This window comes from Saccopteryx bilineata, chromosome 4 (assembly GCF_036850765.1).
Source record: "Saccopteryx bilineata isolate mSacBil1 chromosome 4, mSacBil1_pri_phased_curated, whole genome shotgun sequence".
NCBI lineage: Eukaryota > Metazoa > Chordata > Mammalia > Chiroptera > Emballonuridae > Saccopteryx > Saccopteryx bilineata.
Window position 1 is genome coordinate 10,550,653 of NC_089493.1, and position 23,176 is coordinate 10,573,828.

The 23,176-nt window shown below is 45.6% G+C and overlaps 1 protein-coding gene across 1 annotated transcript; it reads left to right on the forward strand.

The window, feature by feature from the left end:
- Window positions 1–15,613: 15,613 nt before the first annotated feature.
- Window positions 15,614–18,088, forward strand: LOC136335084 (interferon alpha-inducible protein 27-like protein 2). Its single transcript, XM_066276107.1, is given in 5 exon segments — window positions 15,614–15,730; window positions 15,879–15,908; window positions 16,498–16,659; window positions 17,890–17,958; window positions 17,961–18,088. Coding segments are annotated over 5 exon segments (378 nt in total). The 5' UTR covers window positions 15,614–15,723; the 3' UTR covers window positions 18,071–18,088.
- The last annotated feature ends 5,088 nt before the right edge of the window (window positions 18,089–23,176 follow it).

A 23,176-nucleotide genomic window follows, 5' to 3' on the forward strand; every position in this document is an offset into this window, starting at 1 on the left:
ATTGAACAATAAAGCAAGTGGATGACAGGTAAAAGGAGTATGTTTTTTCTTACTTGAGTGGGAATTAACATATAAGAAGGGGGAAGAAGCTAGAATGACCCATATGGTGATAGATTAGAGTTGGAGACATCAGTGTAAACTCATGTTTAGCTTAGTATCAATACAGGTGGTTACAAAGAGAAATATTTATAAATATCTGTACATACATGGATTAGTATATATACATACATTTCCTTGCTCTATAGCTGAGAAGGCATAGAAGCAACAACACCCTAGTAACAATGAGCACACCCAGTATGCAGATGTTGACATTAAATACCAAGTTCTAATAACAGAACCAGAATTTCAGTTCTAGGACTAGGATAAGAAATGGACAAAATAAGCCTATAGCATCAGGTAGTACCAGAACATAAAAGAGTCCTCCACACACACACATACACACACACACAGAGTGATGGGGGTATGTCAGAGAGACACAGGAGCCAACTCCAAGTCTCACAATGGCCAAAGCTGGAAAAAACTTGAGCCACAAAATAATTAAAGTGCTATCGATTATGAACCAAAGTGTGAAATAAATAACAATGAGTTCATAATGATTTAAACAAATGATTAAATAAATAAATAGGAGAGAAGAGAGAAATCTCCCATGCAGAAGTATTCCAAATAACTTTTGTTTTGAAGACTCTCCACCCTCAAAGAGGTGGAGGTAACTGCCCACTCTCTCCATGTGGGCTATATACATAGTGACCCTGAGCTTCTTCCAAAGAGAACAGTGTTGAGAGGAATGTGGGTGTAGGAGACAACCCTGCACCAACATAAACGGCAGTTAACTGCAGAGCAAGGGTTACTTGGAGACAAGAGATCTTGGGGTATGTTAGCTGTTGCACTCGCCGGGTAAAACAAACACTGGAGACGTTTGGAGAGTTTTAGACAAAGTTTTATGGCCAAGAGAAAAAGAAGAAAAACAAACCTGCGCAGGGGCGAACTCAGGCGGTAGTCACCAGAGTCACACCGAGCGCCTACAGTCTAGGGGTTTTTATAGCGTAGCAAGCAAGCGGTTCATACAGAAGCGAATTTGACGTTTAGCAATTGGCTTCCCTAAATTAAATTTTAGTCACGTGCCTTAGTAACCAGTCATACAGTTGAAAGCCCCCAGCTGGAAATGTCCCTATCTATCCCCTAGGATGTGATTACATTAACTATCTTAGGAGTTTTTAGGACTTCCTTATCTCAAGGGACTCCTCAGCTCCTAGTCATCCTGGGAGTCTAACGACTTCCCTATCTCAAGGACTCATCTGTTTTTGTTTTTTTTTAGTCATCCTGGGAGTCTGGGCTCATCTGTTTACTGGACTAGTTCCTTTGAAGTTATTTCCAAAGCCCATTAATGTATTTTATGGCTTTTATTCGAATGTCACATTAGCAATGGGGAGACATTGGCCTGGGTTACTTGAATGCAAGTACGCAGGATTCTTGGAGGAATGCCTCCAAGAACCAGATGTCCTTTATGGCTGATAAGTTTAAGTTCTGAGGCTCTGACTCTTCTTGTGTCCTTGTTCATGAAAGAAACAATAGACATGCAGGGTTGGGATGAAACGGATGGGGAAAAAAGGCTCGTGTAACTTTCTAGTTTTATCTGCCGATCTATGGCTTTTGCACCTCAATAAATATGCAGTGGCTCAGTTTCTCAGTCTGAATCCGCCTAAGAGTTTCAGCCCTCTGCCCATTAACTTGCATCTGGTGTGTCTTTTTTTTTTTTCCTTTTTGTATTTTTCTTAAGTTGGAAACGGGGAGGCAGTCAGACAGACTCCCGCATGCGGCCAACCGGGATCCACCCAGAACGCCCACCAGGGGGCGATGCTCTGCCCATCTGGGGCACCGCTCTGCTGCAACCAGAGCCATTCTAGCACCTGAGGCAGAGACCACAGAGCCATCCCCAGCACCCAGGCAAACTTTGCTCCAATGGAGCCTTGGCTGCAAGAGGGGAAGAGAGAGACAGAGAGGAAGGAGAGGGGGAGGGGTGGAGAAGCAGATGGGCGCTTCTCCTGTGTGCCCTGGCCGGGAATCGAACCCGGGACTCCTGCCTGCCAGGCCGACGCTCTACCACTGAGCCAACTGGCCAGGGCCTGGTGTGTCTTGTCTCGCGAGTCTGAACCATAAAGAAATTTGTAACATCTGGCGTCCAACATGGGGCACGATCCCACAAATGGGTGCTTGAAGCGGTCAGAGTTTGCAGTCTTGGAACCATCAGACCAAAGGGGTATAAGACTGCTCAGTAGGTAAACGAAACCTTTGGGATGCAGAGTAATGGGGAATTCTCACGCCAATTCCTCATCAATAGAGACCCAGCACATGAAACTACTGCAAACATTATTAAAAGGGTCTGGTATAACTGTTAAAAATGAAAGTAAAGGCCCTGGCCGGTTGGCTCAGCGGTAGAGCGTCAGCCTGGTGTGCAGGAGTCCCAGGTTTGATTCCCGGCCAGGGCACACAGGAGAAGCGCCCATCTGCTTCTCCACCCCTCCTCCTCTCCTTCCTCTCTGTCTCTCTCTTCCCTTCCCGCAGCCAAGTCTCCATTGGAGCAAAGATGGCCCGGGCGCTGGGGATGGCTCTGTGGCCTCTGCCTCAGGCGCGAGAATGGCTCTGGATGCAACAGAGCGGCGCCCCAGAGGGGCAGAACATCGCCCCCTGGTGGGCATGCCGGGTGGATCCCGGTCGGGCACATGCGGGAGTCTGTCTGACTGCCTCCCCGTTTCCAGCTTCGGAAAAATGAAAAAAAAATTAAGTTATTATTTAAAAATATAAAGAAGCATTGTTACTGGTTTCAGCCACAAGGAAATGCTGCTTTAAGTTTAAAAACCTGGAACCAAGTAATGAGAGCTTTATGGCAGATCAACAAGGACACACTATTTCTCTTTCTGTTTGGTCTCTTTGTAATTTCACTTCTTTGGTTTTGCAATCTTTGCAGTCTGCTTCTGAATCCTCATGGCCTCCAGCTCGTCAGGTAATGTCTGATATTGGTATAGGTTGAGCAGTAACTGTTAAAAGGAGAGAAGCTTGAAGCATTACATCAATTGGTACAAACTCAATTAGAATTAGGACATATAGAAGAATCACAAAGTCCTTAGAATTCTCCAATCTTTGTAATAAAGAAATAATACTGATTTTCTTTGGTGTTTTGGCTATGATCCTCTGAGCTATCATTTTGTTTCTTTCCTGTTCTTTGCCTGGAAATCAAGACAGGGGACTCCTGATGGATCTGATTACAAAATCTTTTAGTGGCCCCCGAGTTTTATTTTCTTTTTGGGAGATTTTGATTAGTCTCATCCATCCTTAGTCACTGTCAGAAAATGCCTTGACTAAAATCAGGCAGGCATCTTTCTAGTCTGATTGTGCTCTGAAATCCTGGTTTCTTTCTGGCTTGTCTGGTCTGGTTTGTTTGAATCTAGTCTCCGTTTAGTTTTTGTTTGATGTTGTCTAAAATATAATTTTTAAGGCCTGAATTAAGTTCTTGTATGCAAAAATTGGAAATGCCACCTTTTATATTGAAAAAATTATTTCATCCATATATTTTTTATTTTATATTATTTTTTGTTGCTTTTTTAAAATTGATTTTAACTTATTGTGTTTACATAGATTCTACTGTTGCTCCAAATGCATCCCCACTTCCCGGTATTCCCCTCAACATCTCCCTTACCCCCTCCTCAGAGTGCCCTCCCCCCTTCCCTTCAGGTTTATCCCATCCTATCATCCATTTTCCCTCTGTCCTCTTTTCCTCTGGTCCCTTTGATCCCTCCTCTGTCTCATTCCATTCCTCAGTTCATTGGATTTCTCAAATGAGTGAGGTATGATATTTTTCTTTCTCTGCCTGGCTTATTTCACTTAACATAATAGTTTTCAGGTCCATCTAAGTTATTGCAAAAGGTAAGAATTCCTTCTTTTTCAAAGCCCCATAGCATTCCATTGCATATATGTACCACTGCTTTATAATCCACTCGTCCACTGATGGACACTTGGGCTGTTTCCAGATCTTCACTATTGTGAACAATGCTGCCATAAACATGGGGGTTCATTTCTCCTTTTGAAACAGTGCTATGGTGTTCTTGGGATATATTCCTAAAAGTGGGATAGCTGGGTCAAAAGGCAGTTTGATTTTTAATTTTTTGAGGAATCTCCATACTGTTTTCCACAGTGACTGTACCAGTCTGCATTCCCACCAGCATGCAGGAGGGTTCCCTTTTCTCCACATCCTCGCCAGCACTTATTCTGTGTTGTTTTGTTGATGAGCGTCATTCTGACTGATGTGAGGTGATATCTCATTGTGGTTTTAATTTGCATTTCTCTAATGATTAGTGATATTGAGCATTTTTTCATATGCCTATTGGCCATCTGTATGTCCTCTTTGGAGAAGTGTCTATTCATTTCTTTTGCCCATTTTTTATAGGATTGTTTGTCTTCCTGGTGTTGAGTTTTACAAGTTCTTTTTAAATTTTGGTTATTAACCCCTTATCAGATGTATTGTCAAATATGTTCTCCCATTGTGTCATTTGTCTTTTTATTCTGTTCTTATTGTCTTTAGCTGTGCAAAAGCTTTTTAGTTTGATATAGTCCCATTTGTTTATCCTGTCTTTTATTTCCCTTGCCCGTGGAGATAAATTAGCAAATATATTGTTGCAAGAGATGTCAGAGAACTTACTGCCTATGTTTTCTTCTAAGATGCTTATGGTTTCATGGATTACATTTAAGTCTTTTATCCATTTTGAGTTTATTTTTCTGAATGGTGTAAGTTGGTGGTCTAATTTCATTTTTTTGCAAGTAGCTGTCCAATTTTCCCAACACCATTTGTTGAAGAGGCTGTCTTTACGTCATTGTATGCTCTTACCTCCTTTGTCAAATATCAGTTGTCCATAAAGGTGTGGATTTATTTCTGGGTTCTCTGTTCTGTTCCATTGATCTATATGCGTGTTTTTATGCCAGTACCAAGCTGTTTTGAGTACAATGACCTTGTAGTATAACTTGATATCAGGAAGTGTGATGCCTCCCACTTTATTCTTCCTTTTCAAGATTGCTGAGGTTATTCCTGTTCTTATATGGTTCCATATAAATTTTTGGAATGTGTGTTCTATATCTTTGAAGTATGTCATTGCTATTTTAATCGGTATTGCATTGAATTTATAAATTGCTTTGGGTAATATAGACATTTTATTGATGTTTATTCTTCCTATCCATGAACATGGTATATGCTTCCACGTGTTTGTATCTTTCTTGATTTTTTTTATCAATGTTTTCTAATTTTCCAAGTACAAGTCTTTAATCACTTTGGTTAAATTTACTCCTACTTTATTTTTTTTGTTGCAATAGTGAAGGTGATTGTTTCCTTAATTTCTCTTTCTGACTGTTCATTGTTGGTGTATAAAAATGTCTCTGATTGCTGAGTATTGATTTTATATCCTGCCACCTTGCTGAATTCATTTATCAGGTCCAATAGTTTTTTGACTGAGACTTTAGGGTTTTCAATATACAATATCATATCATCTGCAAATAATGATATTTTTACTTCTTCTTTTCCAATATGGATGCCTTTTATTTCTTCTTCTTGTCTGATAGTTGTGACTAGGACTTCCAGTACTATGTTGAATGAGAGTGGTGAAAGGGGGCACCCCTGCCTTGTTCCTGATCTTAAGGGGATTGCTTTTAATTTTTGCCCATTGAGTATGATGTTGCCTGTGGGTTTGTCATAGATGGCCTTTATCATGTTGAGGTATATTCTCTGTATTCCCACTTTGCTGAGAGTTTTGATCATGAATAAGTGCTGGATTTTATCAAATGCTTTTTCTGCATCTACTGAAATTATCATGTGGTTTTTCTCCTTCCTTTTGTTTATGTGATGAATCAATTGATTTGCAAATATTGTACCAGCATTGCCTCCCCAGAATAAATCCCACTTGATTATGGTGTATGATTTTTTTCATATATTGCTGGATCTGGTTTGCTAATATTTTGTTGAGGATTTTAGCATCTAAATTCATCAGGGATATTGGCCTATAATTTTCTTTCTTTGTGTTGTCTTTGCCTGGTATTGGGATCAGAATAATGCTAGCATCATAAAAGGAGCTTGGAACTCTTCCTTCTTGACTTTTTTGAAATAGCTTGTGAAGGATAGGAGTTAGCTCTTCTTTGAATATTTGGTAGATTTCACTTGTGAAAACATCTGGCCCCGGGCTTTTGTTTGTTGGAGTTTTTTGATAACTATTTCAATCTCAGTTGTTGTAGTCAGTCTGTTTAGGCTTTCTGATACTTCCAGATTGATTTTTAAAAGATTATATGTTTCAAGAAATGTATCCATTTCATCTAGGTTGTCTAATTTTTTGGCATACAGTTCTTCATAGTATTTTCTTACAATCCTTTGTATTTCTGTTGTGTCAGTTGTTATTTCTCCACTCTCATTTCTAATTTTATTTATTTATTTATTTATTTATTTATTTTTGGTGAGTCTGGCTAAAGGTTCATCAATCTTGTTTACCTTTTCAAAGAACGAGCTCCTGGTTTCATTGATTCTCTGTATTGTTTCTTTAGCCTTTATGTCATTTATTTCCACTCTGATCTTTATTATTTCCTTCCTTCTACTACTTCTGGACTTTACTTGCTGATCTTTTTCTAGTTCTTTTAGATGCAGGGTTAAGTTGTTTATTTGAGCTTTTTCTAGCTTCTTAAAGTGTGCCTGTAGTGCTATGAACTTCCCTCTCAGTACTGCTTTTGCTGTGTCCCATAAATTTTGAGTTGTTGTATGCTCATTATCATTCATTTCTAGGAATTTTTTTATTTTTTCTTTAATCTCATTGTTAACCCATTCATTATTTAATAACATGCTATTTAATTTCCAAGTGTTTGAGTATTTTTCAGTTTTTCTTTTGTAGTTGATTTTTAGTTTCACGCCATTGTGATCAGAGAAAGTGCTTGATATGATTTCAATCTTCTTAAATTTGTTGAGACTGCTTTTGTACGCTAACATGTGCTCTATCCTAGAGAATGTACCATGAGCACTTGAAAAGAATGTATATTCTGCTGCTTTAGGGTGAAAGGTTCTGAAGATATCTATTAAATTGAGTTGATCTAGTGTGTCCTTTAAGTCTGCTGTTTCTTTGTTAATTTTCTTTCTTGAGGGTTTATCTAGTGATGTTAGTGGGGTATTGAAATCCCCTACTATTATAGTATTGCTGTTGATCTCGTCCTTTATATCCATCAAAGTATGCTTTATATATTTAGGTGCTCCTATATTAGGTGCGTAGATATTTATAATGGTTATATCTTCCTGTTAGATTGCTCCCTTTATCATTATGTAGTGACCTCCTTTATCTCTTACTTTAGCCTTTGTTTTAAAGTCCATTCTGTCTGATTTAAGTATTGCTACCCCAGCTTTTTTTTTCATTCCCATTTGCATGAAATATTTTTTTCCATCCTTTTACCTTCAGTCTATGTGCATCTTTTGTTTTGAGGTGTGTCTCTTGTAGACAGTATACGTATGGGTCCTGTTTTTTTATCCACACAGCTACCCTATGTCTTTTGATTGGATCATTTAATCCATTTACATTTAAGGTTATTATTGATATGTAGTTGTTTCTTGCCATTTTATTCTTTAAAGCTGTATTCCTATTTTGCTATATTCTTTTCCCCCTTTGATATGTTTACAACAGGCCCCTTAACATTTCTTGCAGCATTGGTTTGGTTTTAATGAATTCCTTGAGTTTGTTTTTTGTCTGGGATGATTTTTATTTCTTCTTTAATTTTAAACGACAGCCTTGCTGGATAAAGTAGTCTTGGTTATAGGCTCTTGTTCTGCATTACTTTGAATATTTCTTGCCATTCCCTTCTGGCCTCAAGTGTTTCCATTGAGAAGTCAGATGTCATCCTTATGGGCTCCTTTGTAGGTGATATCCTTTTTTTCTCTAGCAGCTTTTAATGTTTTCTCTTAGCTTTGGTATTTTAATTATGATGTGTCTTGGTGTAGATTTCTTTGGGTTTCTCTTTAATGGTATTCTCTGTGCTTCTTGAACTTGTGTGACTTCTTTTATTCTTTTTAATAAAAATAGTTAAAATCTATACATTTTAAGAGCCTGAACACGAGTCTGAATTCCAGTACAGATCCATCAAAGGTGGCAAGATTTTTCTTCCATGATGCTGTTGCAACATCTTATTAAGTCTTTAAAGCAAACCAAGAGACTTGTTGAACTAATCATCGCTGTCATTATGGGACTAATAGCTGTAACCACTGTGGCTGCTGTATCTGGAATTGCATTACATCAAAGCATACAGACTGTGGTCTTTGTACAAAAATGGCATGAAAATTCTAAACAACTGTGGATTTCTCAACAACATATAAATAGTAACATTAATGCTAAAGTTAATAATTTAGAACAAACTGTGATTATGTTAGGAAATCAAATTGTTAGTCTACAAAGACAAATTAAGCTAAAATGTGATTGGAATGTAACTACTTTTTGTGTTACCTTTTTTTCTTGGAATTATACTTATTTCCCTTGGGAAAATATTAAAAAGCATTTGTTAAATCATGGAAACTTAACTATGAAAATTTTAAATTTACGAAAGCATATTAATGCTTTTAGGAATCAGTTGAAATTGATTAATGAAGAAAATTTACTAACAGCTATTTCTAATGGAATTAGTAACTTGTATCCTTTAAAACAATTTAAGATTTTTTGGAGGAACTGTAGGAGGCATTGTACTAATCATTTGTTTTATATTTCTTTTATTATATTTAGTTAGAAGAAGAGACATTCGACGTCAAAGCAAAATAGCCTTTATATAGCATTCAGCTCTAGAAATTAGAAGGAAATGTATTATAAGTTTTTAAAAAGGTAGAAACATCATCTGCTAAAACTAAGCATTTCAGAAGGGATGTTGCTCCTCACTCACATAACTATAATTAACTCTGTTTGGCCCCTAAATGGCTGGTTAGTCAAAGACGGGTAAGATTCCTGAAGGTAGGAACAACCTAAGACAGGCACAGTCGAAGAGGGGCCATCAGAAGAAGACTTAAGAACTAACAAAAATGAGGCTCAAACCCTCACCCCGGAGACTACCAGAGACTGCTCCCCTGAAGTAGTGGCCATCACCTACTGTCCAGGGAACCTAAAGAGGGGGACTCAATGGAAACTCTAGAAAAAACAAGCAGCTGATAATACTACCAATAAAGTAGCCCTAAAACTGGTAGGGTTTTTAGGAAATTTTAGTAATTTCACTAGAACCCTTGTTGCCTAAGGTTATTTTGTAACCAATTAGAAAAAAAATTTTCCAGAAAGAAAAGGATGACTAAGGATAAGAAATGATTAGAAAAGTCAGTGCAAGCTAAAGAAAAAAGAAAAAAGGAGGATATGTAGGAGACAACCCTGCACCAATATAAGCGGCAGTTAACTGCAGAGCAAAGGTTACTTGGAGACAAGAGATCTTGGTATATATTAGCCATGGAGAGACATTGGCCTGGGTTACTTAAATGCAAGTATGCAGAATTCTTGTAGGAATGTCTCCAAGAATCAGATGTCCTTTATGATTGATAAGCTCTGAGGCTCTGACTCTTCTTGTGTCTTTGTTCATGAAAGAAACAATAGATGTGCAGGGTTAGGGATGAAACAGATGGGGAAAAAAGACTTGTGCAACTTTCTAGTTTTATCTGCTGACCTATGTATGGCTTTTGAAACTCAATAAATATGCAGTGGCTCAGTTTATCGGGCTGAATCTGTGTCTAAGAGTTTCAGCTTTCTGCCCATTAACTTGCATCTGGTGTGTCTTTTGCCTCGCAAGTCCAAACTGTAAAGAAATTCATAACATGTGGGAAAATAACTTCACAGTGGGGAAACCTGACAAATGCAACTTCAGTCAGGTGGTCAAGCTCAGCATCAATAGCAATAAGTCATGTTGACAGCATGTACCCCTGACAAGATATGGTAAGAATGGCACTTTATCTCTGTGGTCTTTCTTCCTCCCCCCAATCCATAACTCTAATCTAATCATGAGGAAAATTCAAGAGAGATCACTGCCGCGGACCAGCGCAGCTCCTAATAACGGTGCGGAATTAAGGAAACATACTCATCAAGAAAAAATGGGACCGGGAAGACTCTTTAAATGCTGATGGCAATATCTGAGAGCCCCAAAGCCCCAGTTTGCTTTATTATATAGCCATATGCAAATCAAGGAAGTCTTTGTAACAAAGTTACACATCAGAGGCTAAAGCAGGAACTCTCCCAAGGCAAAAACAGAAATCCCCCCACCATGCATAAGTGAAATCAACCAACATCTGAACAGACAAAGAGTAAGAGGAAGGACATGTAAATTGCTTCCAGAAACTTAAGGAAGCAAGTGAAGTGGGTGCTCATAGCCAACATGGAGGTGAAGGGGGGAGAACCCAGCCTTTTGCTAAGCCTCAAATCTATAGTGGCTTTTTGCCATTTATGGTCCACAACAGATTACAGTGAAAAAACATTCTCCAAAATACCTGACCAGCCTCCGTCAAAGCTGGCAAGGTCATCAAAGACACGAAAAGCATGAGAAACTGTCACAGCCTCAAGGAGCCTAAATTGGCACGATGTCTAATGTGATATCCTGAATGGGGCCCTGGACCAGAAGGATATTAGGTTAAAACTAAGAAAATCTGCATAAACTATGGACTTCAATTAATAATAATGTGCCAACAATGGTTCATTAATTATACCAAATATACCCTACCTATATATAAGATGTTAAGGAGAAAATGGGTGTGGGGTATATTTGAACCCTGTACTATATTTGAAATCTTTCTATAAATCTAAAATTTTCTTTAAAAATAAAGTTTATTTATCCCAGGCAATGGTGCAGTGGATAGAGCATCAGACTGGGATGCAGAGATCCCAGGTTTGAGTCCCCAAGGTCGCCGGCTTGAGCACGGGCTTATCCAGCTCGAGTATGAGCTCACCAACTTGAGCACAGGTTGACAGCTTGACTGTGGGATCATAGACATGACTCATGGTCTCTGGCTTGAGCCCAAGCTTGCTGGTTTGAGCAAGGGGCCACTCGTTTTGCTGTAGTACCCCAGTCAAGGCATGTATGAGAAGGCAATCAATGAACACCTAAAGTGCCGCAATGAAGAGTCGATGCTTCTTATCTCTCTCTTCCTGCCTGTCTGTCCCTGTCTTTCTCTCTCTGTCTCTCTCTCTCTCTGTTCCTGTCTCTCGTTCTAAAAAATAAAAAAATAAAGTTTATTTAAAAATATGTAGTCCCAATATGCCCACAACTACAAACTTTACCAAGGGATATAAAAGAAAACTTGAATACATAGGAAGACTTATCAGGTTCCTCGATGTAAAAAATAGGTTTTGTAAAGATAACTCTTCGGCCCTGGCCGTTTGGCTCAGTGGTAGAGCGTTGGCCTGGTGTGCAGGAGTCCCAGGTTCGATTCCCGACCAGGGCACACAGGAGAAGTGCCCATCTGCTTCTCCACCCCTCCCCCTCTCCTTCCTCTCTCTCTCTCTTTCCCTCCCGCAGCAAGACTCCATTGGAGCAAGGATGGCGCGAGTGCTGGGGATGGCTCCTTGGCCTCTGCCCCAGGCGCTAGAGTGGCTCTGGTCGCGGCAGAGCGACGCCTCGGAGGGGCAGAGTATCGCCCCCTGGTGGGCAGAGCGTCACCCCCTGGTGGGCGTGCCGGGTGGATCCCAGTCGGGCGCATGCGGGAGTCTGTCTGTCTCTCCCTGTTTCCAGCTTCAGAAAAATGCAAAAAAGGCCCTGGCCAGTTGGCTCAGCGGTAGAGCGTCAGCCTGGCGTGTGGGGGACCCGGGTTCGATTCCCGGCCAGGGCACATAGGAGAGGCGCCCATTTGCTTCTTCACCCTCCCCCTCCTTCCTCTCTGTCTCTCTCTTCCCCTCCCGCAGCCAAGGCTCCATTGGAGCAAAGATGGCCCAGGCACTGGGGTTGGCTCCTTGGCCTCTGCCCCAGGCGCTAGAGTGGCTCTGGTTGCGGCAGAGCATCACCCCCTGGTGGGCAAAGCGTCGCCCCCTGGTGGACGTGCCGGGTGGATCCCGGTCGGGTGCATGCGGGAGTCTGTCTGACTGTCTCTCCCCGTTTCCAGCTTCAGAAAGAAAAAAAAAATGTAAAAAAAAAAAAAAAAAAAAGATAACTCTCCGTAAATATTTATTCCAACCTTTAGCTCAATTTCAATCAAATTAGCAAACAATATTTTTTGAAAATTAAAAAAAGTTTTGAAGTTCATCTTAAGAATTAACAGGTAGGGAAAGGTAACTTTTAAAAATATTTTTATTTATTGATTTTAGAGCAGAAGAGAGAGACAGACAGACAGACAGACAGACAGGAACATCTATCTGTTCTGTCATGTGCCCTGACTGGAGATTGAACTATCAACTTCTGTGCTTCTGGACAAAGCTCTCACCAACTGAACTATCCAGTCACAGCTAGGTAGATTTTTTAAACCTAAATAAAAATGGAACAATCAAATATTAAATGAAATATTAAGTTAATAAACATTAAAACAGTGTAATATTGTTGTGAGAAGAGATAGCTCATTAGAACAGAGTAGAAATTTCCAAAGTAAGACCTGACCAGTAGTGGCACAGTGGATAGAGTGTCAAGCTAGGACAGAAACCCCAAGATCACTGGCTTGAGTGTAGGATCATCAACATGACCTCATGGTTGCCAGCTTGAGCCCAAGGTCACTGGCTTGAGCAAAGGGTCACTTGGCCGGCTGAAGCCCCCCAGTCAAGGTACATATGAGAAACAATCAATGAACAAGTAAAAATGCTGCAACTACAAATGGATGCTTCTCATCTCTCTTCTTTCCTGTCTCACTCTCTCTCTTTCTTTCACAAATAAATAAAAAGTTTTATTAGTAGTAAAAAGAAATGTAGATCAGAGTAAGTTACCATTTTTTCACCTTTCATCAGCATATATATATAAGTATATATATTTTTTGTATTTTTCTGAAGTTAGAAACGGGGAGGCAGTCAGACAGACTCCCACATGCGCCCGACCGGGATCCACCCGGCATGCCCACCAGGGGGTGATGCTCTGCCCATCTGGGGCGTCGCTCTGTTGCAACCAGAGCCTTTCTAGCACCTGAGGCAGAGGCCATAGAGCCATCCTCAGCACCCGGGCCAACCTTGCTCCAGTGGAGCCTCGGCTGCAGGAGGGGAAGAGAGAGACAGAGAGGAAGGAGAGGGGGAGGGGTGGAGAAGCAGATGGGCGCTTCTCCTGTGTGCCCTGGCCAGGAATTGAACCCAGGACTCCTGCATGCCAGGCCGATACTCTACCACTGAGCCAACCAGCCAGGGCTCATCAGCATATATTTTTAACGACAAAACTAATGTTAGGAATAGAAAAAAAAAAAAGATCCTCCCACATACTTCTGGTAGGAGTGCAAACTGATACAATATTTTTAGTGGGAAACCAAACAGCAAGTACCAATTGTCATAGAAATGTGTAGTTTCTGACTCAGCGATTCCACCTTGAGGGATATAGTATCAGAAAATACTGTGTGCCAGGATAACTCATAGGAGCAAAATTTAGAAAGAATTTAAAGTCTTTGAAAGTGGAGTTGACATATTGAACTATTCTAACACATCCACAGGGCAGAATATTTGATAAGCAAAAGTCATTTTGAAATTCCGGGCCTTGGCCGGTTGGCTCAGTGGTAGAGCATCGGGCTGGTGTGCAGGAGTCCCAGGTTCGATTCCTGGCCAGGGCACAAAGGAGAAGCGCCCATCTGCTTCTCCACCCCTCCCCCTCTCCTTCCTCTCTGTCTCTCTCTTCCCCTCCCACAGCCAAGGCTCCATTGGAGCAAAGTTTGCCCGGGCGCTGAGGATGGCTCTATGGCCTCTGCCTCAGGCACTAGAATGGCTCTGGTTGCAACAGAGCAAAGCCCCAGATGTGCAGAGCATCGCCCCCTGGTGGGCTTGCCGGGTGGATCCCGGTCGGGTGCATGTGGGAGTCTGTCTGCCTCCCCGTTTCCAACTTCAGAAAAATACAAAAAAAAAAAAAAAGAAAAAAAAAAAGAAAGAAATTCCGGCAAAGGTGGATGTGTAGAGAAGGAAAACAGATCAGGGATCCCCAAGGCCTGGGGTTGGGTCTGGGAGGGGTTGGCATGAAAGAATTGGGAGTGGAGGGGAGAGCTGGTGAGAATGTTCTATATCTGAGCTGGTGGTTCCATACCTGTAAGAGTTTGTCCACACTTATGGAAGTACACACTGAAAGGCTGAATTCACTTTGAGTTACACCTCAATAAATTTGACTTTTAAAAAATCCTATTGAATGAGTTCTGGCAAGGTAACTAAGAGTTTGATAATATACACCAAGATCGCAGGCTGGATCTCCCCGCATGCCACATACAAGAATCAACGATGAAAATAAATTTAAAAATTAAACAAACAAAAACCCTTGAGGGATGTTGTAAGTTGAAATAAAAAATTAAGGAATGATTCCACCATTTAAAAATAAATAAATAGGCCCTGGCCGGTTGGCTCAGCGGTAGAGCATCGGTCTAGCGTGCGGAGGACCCGGGCTCGATTCCCGGCCAGGGCACATAGGAGAAGCGCCCATTTGCTTCTCCACCCCTCCGCCGCACCTTCCTCTCTGTCTCTCTCTTCCCCTCCCGCAGCCAAGGCTCCATTGGAGCAAAGATGGCCCGGGCGCTGGGGATGGCTCTGTGGCCTCTGCCCCAGGCGCTAGAGTGGCTCTGGTTGCAACATGGCGACACCCAGGAGGGTCGCAACATGGCGACGCCCAGGATGGGCAGAGCATCGCCCCCTGGTGGGCAGAGCGTCGCCCCTGGTGGGCGTGCCGGGTGGATCCTGGTCGGGCGCATGCGGGAGTCTGTCTGTCTCTCCCTGTTTCCAGCTTCAGAAAAATGCAAAAATAAATAAATAAATAAATAAATAAATAAAAATAAATAAATAAATAAAAGTAAAACATTCCGTTGAAGAGTGTTAAACAGCCTGGGGAAATCTAAATGAGCGATTAAATAAAATTAGGACTTTGCAAAAGAGTGTGCATAGAGTGAACGGAACCTGGGGGTGGGCGGTTACATGTTCCGAGAGCGAGTGACAGAGATGGGGTGGCCTTGGAGAGGCAGATCGGAGGGAAATGCTCCCAAACGAAATTAAATGAGATTAAATATTGGTTTTTTGCCTTGGGTTGTGTTTGTTTTTTTGTTGGGGTTTTTTGCTTTGCATTGTTATGGTTTTTGCAGTGAACTGCTCTTCTGTCATGCGGCGGTGGTGGAGGGAGGGCAGGTGGATCCAAGTTGGAGCATAGCTCACCAGCTTAAGCTTCGGCTCTCAGGTGGATACAAGTTGGAGCACTGCTCATCACCAGCTTCGGCCCTCAGGTGCTCTAGGTTCCTTTTCCTTCGGTAGGGCCATCAAGCAAGAGACAAACCTACCCAAGGGAAACCGCGAGTGGGCAGGAGAGCCAGCGGGGGAACGGTAGGTCGGCGAGTGGGGTGGGGATTAGGGAGAGTGAGCAGACCCGTGAGTGGGGTGCGGGTGGGCGCGGGCCAGCGCGCCTGGAACTGATAAGACCGGCGGGCGGGCTGAAGATGCGTCCCCTGGCGTTGTGCCTGCGGGAAGGAGCTGCGAGAGGCGGGCGGTGTCCCCATTGGTTCTTCTGTGAAGTAATATCCCAAAGATCAGAGTCATTTTCTGAGCTGAGCTGGGACCAGGGCGCCTCACCATGATCCGTGAGTCTTGCTTTCGCACCGGGGTGGCGGCCTGGGCAGGGGGTTGGCCTCCCCCACTGCAATCCACGAAGGGCCAGGGGAGTCGCCACTTTCCCTCACTCCCTCAAATAGCTAACTGCCGTCCCCCACCCCCACTTTGTCTCCCTAGAGATAGCGGCAGCTGCTGTAATCGGAGGAGGTGAGTGACCAGAATCCCCTCCACTGCTACCCCACGGAGCCGTCCTGGGGTGGGTGGGAGACCCCGTGGACCCAGCGCTGCAGGGTTCCGGGGACTGGCTGTCCACCACCCATCTGCTCCCGAAACTGCCTATGTTAATCTTTGGGGCACAAAACAATACTCTCACCAAGAGGTCACCTGGATCCCCGACCTAGCTGCTCCTCTGGTCCTCATATATAAGGAGCATGCAGAGAAGACAGAGAAGAGTTCATTTGAAAGGAGGGCTGCTACTAAAAACTGCAAAGGTTTATTTCTCTCTCTCTCACACACACACACACACACACACACATCCACAAACCTGATGCTCACTGAGCAGGTAGTGACTGCCCCAGTGTTACCCCGCAAGTTAGGCACTCAACCAGGGCTTTGCTTGGACCTCCTATGACCTCTCTGTCCCCACCTGGCTCCCCCCACACACACACACACCTTCTTTACCTCGGCACCCCTCTCCAAGCTGTCTCCTGGACGCTCAGAGCCGACACTGTCAGGGAGTTCCCCAGGGCTGCACCCCCCTGTGCCCACGTCCCGACCCAGCGCCTCCTCCCCGCAGTGGTGGCCGTGGGCGCTGTGCCCTTGGTGCTGGGCGCCATGGGCTTCACCGGGGCAGGAATCGCCACCTCCTCTGTAGCGGCCAACATGATGTCATCCGCCGCTGTGGCCAACGGGGGCGGAGTTGCCGCCGGTAGCCTGGTGGCCACTCTGCAGTCTGTGGGTAAGTGTCCTGAGCCGGAGGAGGAGGGGGAGGATCCGGGCCAGGACGGGACTCGGCCAGGGGTGGAATTCAGCCGGCTGGCACCGGTTGGGCAGAACCGATACCTAAATTTTCGTTGAGTTTGGCAAACCTGTTGTTAAAATGGCATTTGTAATCAGAGTTCTCTCTAAGGTGGGCGCCTGGGCAGCCGCCCAATGTGGAAATTACAAACTGCCATTCCTTACTCTTTTTTAATGTTCATCTGAACAACAGCGTATTCTAAGCGGTGGTGGTAATGTCCATTCCATCCATAGGGTAAACAAATTTGACAGAACTATGCTTGTAATATTTACTTATTCATTTCATAAAACTCATTATACCTTTGATGAAATACTACAACTCCTTCACATTTGATTCTTCAGTAAACAAACAGATAAGGTAAAGAGAAAAAGTGCCAACCAGGAGGTGACAAGCTGTCATTGGAAATATCTTAACAGTTTTTTTGTTTTTTGGTCAGGTATTATTTAATATCTTTTCATTAATATTTTATAACTCTTTCTTATAACATAATCTAGATTTGTGTACGTCTTTTATTGTCCTTATTTAAGTATTAAATGCATGAAATAATAAACTACCTTTCGGTATATCATTTTTTTTAATAGTTAAAACGGTCATTAAGGCAGAGAACCAGTTGTTAAGTTATTTGAATCCCACCTCTGGATTCAGCCCCGAGGCAAAGCCTGAGAGGAGGACCTGTCCTCTCCCTCCAGTCCATCGTCCTCAGGGTCTCTGATCCTTTTGTCATTCCCTCACTGTCCTCTTTCCTGCCCCTTCTGAGTGAGGTTAGAGTGGACGTGGAGGGGTGGGGGAGTTCTGGGAGGGAGGAGAAGGGAAGGGGTCCAGTGGGAGTGATGTCTGGGCTATGGGTCCAGCTCTACCCAAATCTGATACCTGGGTGGCCTACATGGGTCCCCTCACTCTCTGGGCCTCAGTGACCTCCTGTATAAAGTGAGGGGACTTGGAGCTCTCTGAGCCTGTGGCCACTTCTCTTCTGTCTCCCATTTCCCATGAACTCACCCTGTCTCTTCTCTTTCTGCCGCCTCCATCATCCTCTACCCAAAGCAGAGCCCTGCAGGTTTTAGGACCTAGAGGAGAGATCCAGGCAGGACCTCTGGGCCTCAGACCTCCTGAGGCTCACCGGCCACTGACCACTGCATGTTCCCTGTGCTCTCACCCTCTCTTCTCCCCCAGGGGCGGCTGGACTCTCCACGTCAGCCAAGGTCCTCCTGGCCTCCACTGGGTCAGTTTTGGGGGCCTGGCTTCTTCCTTTCCCCCTGCTGGACCCAGAGCTGAAGGAGATCACCCAGGAGAAAATGAATCCCAAGTCAAACCTCTGCAACCCCCACCCAGATCAGAGAAGCATGAGAAATAAAGACCATGTTCAGATGCACTTTCCTGCGTTTGCTTCTTGAAGCCCTGGTTGGGATGTTGTGCATTAGAGGTTTCTGGTTCTCCCCATTCTCCCAACCTGTCTTGTCATGGAAGGACACAGGGGGTGGCAGGCTGATCAAGCACAGAATCAGTTGGCAGAAGGCCTTGGTTATTCCTAATCTTACCAGGAATGGGTTGTATAACCCAGGGCCTCTCATGGGCTTTCTGTGGGCCTCAGTTTACCCCTCATTCCGTGGTGGGGTTGATAAAGGTTTCGTTGAGAGGCTGGGGTGAGGGTTAGCCAAGATGCATAGTGAGCCACTGGCCCCAGAGGCCCCTGCCCTTGTCCCTGAATGAACACTAGCTATCCAGAGATGACAGGCACCAGCCTTTCTTACCTGAGCTAAGAATTCCTGCAGGGCGGCTGGCAAGGGAACCACAGGGACAACACAGTGTGCCCGCTGTCATGTGGGCTGAGTGCTTCAGGGGATGGAGCCTGAATCAAGTGTCCCTACCCCGCCTGCCTTTTGAAATCAAACAAGAACTGACATTCACCTGCTCCTACCCTGGCCACAGGGCTTTTGGGTGTCCCTGGGTCTCCGTTCACCTCCAGGATGAGGTCTTATTTCCTGCCAGAGAGGTGTCATTCTCTGGAGTTTTCATTTGTTTGCTCTGTTTTTTATGATTTTTAAGGATGAGATGTGAAATAAATAAAAACAGGAGTTCTAAGATGCCTTAGATGGTCCAGTCAGTGGTCTCTGGGAGGCCTCGGGGGTGCGCAGGCTGCAGTTGGTAGACCACCCGTGACCACACCTAGAAAGAAGGGCTGCTTCTAGCATAGGAAGCTGGAGAGCGTGTCACTCCCAGCCTGCGACCAGCAGAAGCCAGACAACCTACCCGATCATAACTTCTTGAGCCCCTAAGACAGCTGGAGTGGCAGGGCCACCAGATGGCCTGAACTCTCAGGAAAGTCCGGTGCCCCCAGGAGAGCACTGAGCCACGTGGGTCAGAACACAGGAGACAGGTGGAACACACTGCGAGCAGGGGAGAATTCAGCACAAGGCCTGACTGATTGCTCCAGGCCAAGTATGGGCTAGCGTGAGCGTGTGGGACCCTGGGGTCTACAGACACAGGGTGGTTCACGCCAATCTGTAGGTTATTCTCAAAGGATCTGCTGAGTGCTCCTAAGAAAGATTAGAGGCGGGCAGAAACCCAGAGAAAACTTTCCTCACTGAGGCCAGACTGGGGGAGAGGAGCTGCGGCCCCCATCTTCCTTCTCCCCTCGGGGTTGAGAGCTTTTCGCTGCTGAGGGAAGGACAACAAACCCTGTAACCGATCCCACGCCCTGCATACTGCACAGCGCAGTCAAAGACCATGGCAGATGGGAAAGAAAAAGATAAAAACTCTACCCTTGGCCCTGGCCTGTTGGCTCAGCGGTAGGGCATCGGCCTGGCGTGCAGGAGTCCTGGGTTCAATTCTCGGCCAGGGCACACAGGAGAAGCGCCCATCTGCTTCTCCACCCCTCCCCCTTTCCTTCCTCTCTGTCTCTCTCTTCTCTTCCCGCAGCCAAGGCTCCATTGGAGCAAAGTTGGCCGCGGCACTGAGGATGGCTCTATGGCCTCTGCCTCAGGCACTAGAATGGCTCTGGTTGCAACAGAGCGACGCCCCAGATGGGCAGAGCATCGCCCCCTGGTGGGCATGCCGGGTGGATCCCGGTCGGGCGCATGTGAGAGTCTGTCTGACTGCCTCCCTGTTTCCAACTTCAGAAAAATACAAAAAAACAACAACAACAACTCTACCCTTAAGATTGGGGTGCAGAACCTTCTTGGACCAGACAGGCAGAACCCACCCACCACCGGGAAGAGGTGCAGGGTTATTGAGAAAACCCCACTCCAAGGCCCAGGGCCCACTGAGCTGCCCAGACTGATGACCACAGAGAACCGCAGCGCCCCCACAGGTGTGCAGAGGGACCCACTCCAAGATGCACACACAACATGGAAGCCTTAAAGCTCAGCGTGGCGCAGACACGGGAAAACACAGGCTCGACAGGGAGCACCCGGTAACGCTGATTTGAAGCTGGTGGCGCACTCAGAGCAACCAGAGCAACAGAGCAGCAGCGTCCGAGCTCCGGTAGGATTGACTGGACCTCCACTACAGACCTCCCAGAAGAGGCGGACCGCCTTCCTGGCATAAACACTGCTCACCACACTGTTGGAGACCTCCCCCTACATATCCCTTGACACTTCCAGAACCTACCTGTGGCCCGCACTGCCCACTCCTGTGAGTGACTCCTTCCCGGGGCATCACTGTGAGGCCTACAGAGCTGGCTGGAAGTATCAGGTGCTGGTCCCCCCAGAACAGCCTTCAGCCAATGGTGGGTTTTAACAGGGGGATCAATGTCCTGGAACTCTGAGGCCGGTTCCACACTATGCCCCAGAAGTCAGTAGGGTTGAGCCTCACTTGTCACCGTGCAAAGTCACTCATTAACGGGCCCTGTCTTGGCTGCCTCTTTCCCTGTCGCATCCCCTGTACCTCTGTTTGTACTCCCTAGGGCCACCTCCCCACAATAAACCACTTACACTAAATCTTTGTTTCAGGATCTCAGCCACAGACAGGTTCCAGCCCCTCTCAGGAGCCCACAGGGCTGAGCAGAGACACCGCACTCCATCATACTGTTCCTGAAGTCCGTCAGGGGCCAGGCCTTGTCCATCTCCTCCCTCAGATGAGGCTCAGACAGGGGGCTCCAGCGCCTGTCTCATAGTGACCCACCCGGTCAGGACCCCAGACAGGCCCCGGGCTGTCAGAATCCCGGCAAAGGATGCAGCTCAGCTCGGGGTCTGGCTCCCCAGCCACGCTGCCCTGGACAATGCCACATGCCCAAGGCCACGGGGCAGGTCACTCAAACCAGAGGACCTAAGTTTTTGCAATTTGTCAGGGGAAGCATTGCCCGATTTCAGTGTGAAAAACGTTCTTTCTCGGTTTGCCTTTCCCGTTACCAAAAATGCCCGAGAGTGCCCGACCGGGGCTGCCTGAAGGTGGTGGGCACCGGCGAACCACTCCTTCCTCCCCCACCCTGACCATCCTTGTCAATTTGAAATTGTTTGATTCGTGATGAAAACAACTTTTTCTCCCTGACCACAGGTAGGTTGTTCAAGGAAGCTGCCGGGAGGGAGCGGGTGGGCGTGGAGTCAGTTCGAGGCTCCAGATCTGGAAGGAAACCACGAAGTGGACCTTCCAACCTACGGAAGGGTGGCCATCTTCAGTAGCAGTGGCAGTTAGGGACTCTGGGTCATTGCTTTTTATCTAGAAATATTTACGTTATTTGTTACAGAGAGAGGCACATGAAATATATGTGTGCCTGGCTTCCCTGACACTGGGTGCTCCTGGGGGCAGGCAGGGACCCTGGTGTCCCACAGGGGCAGGACCCAGGACAGAGTCCCAGGGGTCACCTGAAGCCAGGGATTTCAGGAATCCTGGGGCTGCCAGAGTATGTTCGGCCAGTTCTGAAGCGAACAACCCCTCAGCCTGAGAAAGAGAGAGGGGGTATCAAGGCTGTTTTCTGTTCCCACATAACAAATTATTACAAATTTAGCAGCTTAAAATACCCATTTACTGCTTTATACATAGTTGTAGATCAGAAGCCCAAGTGCGCTTAACTGAGTTCTGTTTAGGGTCCAAATCACGGGTTCAGCCAGACTGGGCTCTCATTTGGAGGCTGTGGTAAGAATGTTCAAATTCCCCTCTTGCTTCAAACTGACTTGCTTCTCTGTGATGAGCAGAAAACGCTCTCTGCTTTTAAGAGGCCAGTGTGATTACATTAGACCCACCTGTGAAACCTCCCTTTCCTTGTCGTATAGCTTACATAATCACAGGAGTGAGATGTCATCCTACTCACAGGATTCACCTACACCCACAAAGGGAGGAGCGGACAAGGGTAAGGGTGACCGAGAGCCAAGCTTAGAGTTCTGCCGACTACAGAGGCCCAGCCTGAGGGCCAGAAGTAGAGAGCCCAGAGGTGGAGCTGCTCACTCAGTGTCAGAAGAGAAACAGGCCCTCTGGGGACTGGGAAGCTTCATCTTCATGAGTGGGACGGGGAAGAAGGTCAGGACAGAGTCCGGAGCAATGGGTCCTCTGGGGATGGGGGGAGGCAGCTTACAGAGCTGTGTGCTGGGCTTCAGTGGGAGGGAGGCCCATCTGTCCATCCTCCTGGGTGCAGGTCAGACTCCAGTGCCCTTCTTGCGGGAACGTGGACTTCTCAGTAAGGCGGGACTCTCACCCTCAGCTCTAGGGAGGGCTTCAGAAGCTCTAATGCCTTGGAGTTGGAGGCATTATTTTGTGAATGTGTGCATTTTTTGGGGAAAAAGGTTCACAGCTTTTATTGGATTCTCCAAGGCATCAAAGAAAGGGAAGAAAGAAAAGGAACCAAGTAGTGAATTAATCAAAACCCCAAGGGGTGTGTTCTTTCGGTTGGGGGGCAACCACGCTTCATTAACCCAACTAGGAGCCACTTGAGAGTGCAGGTGAGCTGTTCAACTGTTTGAAATGTCACCCAGACTCATCAGTTCAGCTCCTGTTGGAAACTGCCATCCTGTGAGGCTGCTGACAGCACCTCGGAGAGGGCGGACAGGGTGGACAGGACGGACAGGGCTGTAAGGTCTGTGATTGGGTCACCGGCATGTTGAAAACCCGTCAGTGTCTCCTCAAAACTCCCAGGATAAAGTCCAGACTCCTTTCCCAACGTGTCTACTGTGGTCTGAATGTTTATGTCCCTCCCCCCAAATTCACGTGTAAATAAATTTTAACACACCCAACGTGATGGTGTCAGGAGATGGGACCTTTAGGAGGAGCTTAGATCATGAGAGTGGAGACTTCATTGACTGGAATTTAATGACCTTATAAAGAGATGTCCCGAAGAACCTTGGCTGGTGGCACAGTGAGCATTGTCGGAAGTAGAGGTCGCTAGTTCAAGCCCGGGGTCACCAGCTTGACCCCCAGGGTGCCTGTTCAAGCCCTGATCAGGGTACCTATGAGAAGCAATCAATGGGCGCACAACTACATGGAACAATGAGTTGATGTTTTCTTTTTCTCTCTTTCCCTTCCTCTCTCA